Genomic DNA, 6421 nt, shown 5'->3' on the forward strand with positions numbered 1-6421 from the left:
ATGGACCAAATTGCTCTTGCTACTTGGCAAAGTAGCACAATTGCAAATCTGGGCTTACACCCTATAGCTCATCTACAAATGATCAGTTGAAAATTATTAAAGTTTTATAAATCATATACAAGGCAAGTTAATCTTAGAAACTTGATTGTAAATATTGAAAAACTAGTTACAAATTAGTTGTAATTTATGAAACATTAGTGGTAGATTAATTTTGTATTTTACAAGGGTGTGGAATAGCTTGAGGTGGTTAGAAGTTTTATGAGATGAAATGGAGTGGGATGGTTAGAAGTTCTATGCCATCATTTGGGAAAATATTTTTTTAGAGGCGGCAGTGGAATGGCTTGAGTGGCTTGAAACTTTTCAAGCTATATATCCTTAATCATCCTAAAATCAATTTTTGTTTTTGAACCCCCAATTTGGAAGGTTAGGAATGGAATGATATAAATAATATTATTACAAAATCAACCTCATCTTTCTCACCCCCTCTCACTCTTTCACTCCCCCTCACCCTAAACTTAAAAACATAATTATATCAAATTTAAATCAATTAATTTTATAATTATTCTTAAATAATGATTAAATAAAATTATTTATTCATCTAATAAAACTCACAAACAATGAAATGTTTCATTCTCTTTCACTCCACTTTATTCCATTTCATTAATGACAATTTCTTTTTGTTTCGTGGTATAATCTACAACATATTCCCTAATGTTTCAACTTCAATGTATACAGCCAAACTTTCAGGATTTACATTTGATCTTTCAAAATTTACAGTAATTTAAAATTAATTTATAATTAAGCTTCCAAGATTTGCAACTGAGTTTTCAATATTTATATCCAAGCTTCCGTGCAAGGGCATTTTCGTCCAATTATTTATATAGAAAAACCGTTTGTCCCTTTTTGTAATTTTAACAATTAACCATTCCTAAATATAATTAATTTTTTTTTTGGCCAAACAAATATAATTAATTGACTATAATGGTCTTTAATTTTTAATTTTCCCTACAACTCAAAACAGGACTTGTGAGCTAATAATTACATTGAGAAAGACAAATCATTGTGCAATGAAGAGAATAAGATAATATTTATGATACCCTCAAATCGACAAGTCATTTGTTTCATCCTAGATATATATTGGCAACAGGTCTCAAAAACAGCCGATCTGGATTGGCGATTTTTCATATGCAACCTAGTCTGGAATAAAATATTTGAAAGTCATCGGGGGTCTTGGGAACTGCAATAATTAATTTAAAAAATTCATGATGGAACTCAATTTATAATAGTCTTGAAGGGGAAGAGAAGTGAGGAGATGAAGGTGGTCGTGCAGTCGAAATCTACCGAACCAACACGAGCACATTTGTTTGGACATTTGCAGATTTCAGGGATCAAAGCAACTTGCAGTCTCCGTAAGTTTCTCTTGTTTCTGTTCAATGTTCTTTATTTCACTCTAATCAAATACTGAATGTGCTTGACTTTATGCTTGGAAGATGTTGATGCTGTTGATCTCAATGACGTTTTTATTGTTCAGAAATGCTGACAAGTTGTATTTTTACTAAAAGAATCGAGATAGGCGTTTTGGGTAGCTTCTGATTATTGAAAAAGCTGGCTTTTTCGTCCAAAAGGATAAATTTTAATTATTTTAATGACATAGTAAGGATAGATTATAGGGCCGTAACTTTAGAAACTTAGACATTTGAAGCAGTAGTTTAATTATAACAAGCATCAGCAACTAAAACGGTACGTGGTGAATGCAGTTGACAGAACAAGGAATAGCACTTTGCATTTTTAAGTCAAACCAATGGAAAGAGGTATAGATAAACCAGATAGTGGAACAGAAGAAAGGAATAATGCATGATTTTATCCTTGCTCAGAAAATGAGACTTACATCTTCGTCCAGATAGTGGAAAAGATAAAAGGAATAATGCATTATTTTATCCTTGCTCAGAAAATGAGACTTACATGTTCGTCTTGCAATGCATGAGTATTCTTTTGACGATTTTATTTTTATATCTTCTCCGAAGCAACGATACATTATAATGTTTGGATTAGTACGGGGATTTGGACTTAAACAAAATCTGTTATTTAATTTGGATGCATAAAATTACATGGATTTGGATCAATCAAAATTTTATTATAATTCCTTTAAAATTTCAAATATAAATCGACTCTAGTTATTTCAAATCCCAATCATCATGTTCACTAGTATCTAAACATGTAGACAAGTCATACAAGTAAGACAACTCATTCTTATTGGTATAGATAAAAAACTCAAACTAAATATTTTAAATACATGGATTTTAAATTTGAAGTGTTATATAAAGAGAGATTTTAAATCTAAATTTTATTGAATTCACACCTGTTTAAACAAATAATTTGTCAATTTTCAATTCCGCAAATATAGATCTTTAGTATCCTTGTCGTTTCTTCAGTTTTAACATTTATTACCACATTCACGTACATACAGAAGTAGAGTTCTGCCTGATGGGGGATTCATTGTTGAAAATCCCACTAAGTCACAAACATTGCATTCAATCCTAATATAATTTTGCTTCTAAGGTTGTGCTTTTTGCTCTACTAGCCATTGAATATCATGTTTAGCAAAGGTATCCCCTTTGATTTCTATCATGAGTTAGTTTTGCTTGCTTATTTTTGCTGATAGAAAACTAGTCAATATGAAATTAATGAACTTAATGGTACCTTGGTACTCATACTTCTATTAGACCAATCTGATGCGTATCTATCCAAGTTTTGAATTGTTTCCATATCAAAGATGTCATAATACAAAAAATTCCTTTTTATATCGGTTATAAAAAAAATGGTTAGAAAGTATGGCTAGTAGCATTTTTATAATTTACATCAGTTAGACTTATATATGTTTTTTAAAAAAGAAAAATTTGTTTATTATTTTCAACGCTGGTTATATATGAAACTGGTGTTTATGTAGAAAGGTAATTGGAATTTATTTTTAAAATATACAATTACTATCTATATCAGCTGCATTTATAATTGGTGTAGAAATTAAAAGTAATTCAAAATTATTTTTCTAATGAAATTAATTATCTTTTTACACCTGTTTCTTTAATAACGAATGTGAAAAGTATGCCTTCCATATTGGTTGGTCTTAATTAACAACCAGTATAACAAGTGTTTTACAAGAAAATCAATGACATATGTAACTATGAAGATATTACAATATTGCAAAAGCATTCAATGGTTCTTTTTTCTTTTTCCCAAAAGGATTCAATGGCATTGGATGTCAATAAAATTGCCAATGACATAATGCAAAACATCAACAACGTAAGAGTTGATGTTGAGCCATCTCCAAAGCAGGCTTCCATCTTCAAAGTTCCCGAAGATCTTAGAACTGGATATGAGGATGCCTATACTCCTTCTTTGATTTCAATTGGCCCAATCCATCATGATAAAGAAAAATTGAAGCCAATGGAAGAGGAAAAATCCAACTATCTTAAATATTTCCTTCAACGTCGATCATCAGAGAGTCAAGTGCAACATTACTTAGAGATCTATTTGGCCATGATTTATTTAAAGGAAGATGAAATATGAAGTTATTATTCAGACACATTCCCTATAGACAAGGCAGAGTTTGTGCGGATGATATTGTTTGATGCCATCTTTATCATAGAGCTCTTTCTGCGAAAACAGAAAGGACATGAATTCCATGATGATCCCTTGTTTACCAGAACTAGGATTAAAAAGAGCATTGAGCGAGATTTGCTACTAATTGAAAACCAGATTCCATATTTTGTCTTGGATAACTTGTACCATCTTATACCTGGGAATACAAGTAAAGGACATTCAAGTTTTATGGAGCTTTCACGCAACTACTTTAAGAGATATGATCCATTTCCTTAGAAGTCTATAACTGAAATTAACAAAGGCAATATGTTGAAGCAAGGATGGGAAAAACCAAATCATTTCACAGATTTGATTAGACATCTTTTTGTTCCTCAAGATTTGTGTCGTGACGATGATCTTGCTCCTATTATAAAGACTGCAACAAGATTAAGAAAGGCAGGGATAACTTTTGAATCAGTTTCAGAGAGGTGCTTACTTGATATTAGGTTTGAAAAAAAAAATGCAGTTACAAATTGCCTAAGTTGGTTTCTTTGTTGCTCAAGATGTCTTAGGGCTCGGATGCAAATTCCAAAACTTGTTGTAGATGGCTCGACGGAATCTATTATACGCAATCTCATGGCCTTTGAGCAATGCTACTATCCAAATCACCATTATGTTTGCAACTATGTTGCCCTGATTGCCTATCTCATTCACAATGAACAAGATGTGAATGTATTGGTTGAGGATGAAGTGATTGAACATGAAATGGGAAGTGATGAAAAATTGGCAAGCTTGATCACTACTCTTTGCAAAAATATTGTTATAAACTCCTCTTGCTATGCCTCTCTCTCAAAGGAAATAGATGAATACTACCACAACCCCTTTAACAATAACTGTGCGGCATTAAGGTTGGTATACTTTCGAAATCTTTGGAGAAGCATTGGCACAGTTGTTGGCATTGTTGTTTTTATTATTTTTGGTTTTGTTGCCTTCTATAAAAACATAAAAGATTTACTGAAACATTAATTCTTCTTTCTTGTAATGCTTGTAATTAATGTTGCATTGCTTGTTCTGCTATATTTTTATGGTTAGTTGTAATTTAATCTGTGGCTTTATGAGCTCATTGAAGGGTGAAAATAAGATACACTTGTTTCATTAGCTTTGAAGCACATGTTTTTCCTATTTTGTTTCCCATTGTGTTTGATATAATAAAATCACGTATCTTTTTAAAAGGGGGGAAAATCAAAGGCTTAGTTTTGTGAAAATTTTTGTGAACAGTAAAAATAGAAGCGGCCTGTTGTATATTGTGTGCATGACAACGAAAAGGTTGTGATCGAAAGAGTGCGTAAATGTATTGCCATAAAAAATATTAAGAATCAATGGTCAAATTATGCTTTTGGTCTCTTAATTTAATGTAATTAATTTGTGTCCCTTGCGATGCACGGGTGTGAAATGATAAGTAGTAACTTAAATAAATATTAAGATATAAGTTAAATTATGAAATTACATTATTGTAAAGAATAAATTTTAAATTAACGTAATTGGTATTTTTTAATTTGTAATGATGGACTAAATATAATAATTATTTAAAAACCTCCATGTAACATCCTATTGAATGAATTTAATAACTAAATAATTTTTATTAAAAATATTTAAATTATAAATAATATATACACATTGCACAATTAAATTAGAATTAAGAATTAAACTTGATTTCATACATTAGATTTGGGGTAAAGATTATGTATCACAATTTTCTCCACTAAAGCACAATTTGGATTTAAAATTATCTTAAGCCAATTAACCTAATTAGCTAACTTTCCTAGGTCTTAGATTAAAGTTTCTAGTTCAATTAACTAATTGGTGAAGAAATTAGTCAAGTGATTCATTCAAACCTCTCCCTCAAATACCATGGCCAAGACAAGGAATCAAGTAACCACAAGATTATGTCAAGCTACTGAATAACTCAAGCATTAACATCACAAGATTATGCAATATTAACACATGTAATTCACTAATTGAAAAATACAAGATTATGTGTTAAATAAAGAGAGGAAAAATTCAGTCATGGCTATCCAAGGAAGAAATCAAATGAAACAATCCTATTTCTTTACATCGATCGACATCAAATTCAAATTAGAATTTACAAGTTAAGATGAATAAACCCTAGCTAGATTAAGAAATCTAATAACCATCTAGTAAAAAGAGAAGAGGATAGGAAATAAAAGAACTTAGCCAATTTGAAGCTCAAGACTCATCCTCCATCTTTATCTCTCAGGATTCCACCAAAGAAATTAGCTAATCTTCATCATATTCAAGAACCCTAGTAATTGCTTGTGAAGACCAAACTCCATAGCTCTTGAATGATGGAAATAAGCTTTAATTATTGTGAAACTGGGAGGGTTAGGATAAAATTGAGGAGAGGAGAAGAATGGTGTGAGTTTTGTAGAGGCTTGGTGGCTGAAAATGTTAGTTAGGGCGTTGAAAAATAAAGAACAAAAGAGAGAAAATGAAGAACACTATGACCAAGTGAGAGAAAATGTAGGAGATGAGTGAATGGGTGTTGGATCTCAAATTGAGGCTGAATGGATGTGCATCTAGTGTCTCCCTTCAGCTGAATACTCAATTAAACAATGGGAAAAGAAAATAAAAAGAAAATGGGAGCCTTGTCACAGTTGCAAGGTGACACATCCTCCTATTAGTTTGTAGATAATTCCAATGTGTACCTAATTTTTCATGTGTCATCCACATTTTAGCTGACTTAATCTCCCAAAAATATCATAAATCACGTGTGAATGCTTAACTATTGATCTTAAAAGTATTGATCTTAATTGTCCAATTG

The 6421-nt window shown here is 31.2% G+C and overlaps 1 protein-coding gene across 1 annotated transcript; it reads left to right on the top strand.

Moving 5' to 3' along the window:
- Positions 1-1344: 1344 nt before the first annotated feature.
- Positions 1345-4004, top strand: LOC129289961 (UPF0481 protein At3g47200-like). The gene is made up of 3 exons (XM_054926700.1): positions 1345-1409; positions 3241-3550; positions 3596-4004. Exons 2-3 carry the CDS (start codon positions 3247-3249, stop codon positions 3874-3876), a joined length of 585 nt encoding a protein of 194 aa, XP_054782675.1. The 5' UTR covers positions 1345-1409; positions 3241-3246; the 3' UTR covers positions 3877-4004.
- Positions 4005-6421: the final 2417 nt, after the last annotated feature.

Source organism: Prosopis cineraria, unplaced genomic scaffold, assembly GCF_029017545.1.
Source record: "Prosopis cineraria cultivar Desert tree isolate PC_DT_omini unplaced genomic scaffold, ASM2901754v1 PC13, whole genome shotgun sequence".
Lineage (NCBI taxonomy): Eukaryota > Viridiplantae > Streptophyta > Magnoliopsida > Fabales > Fabaceae > Prosopis > Prosopis cineraria.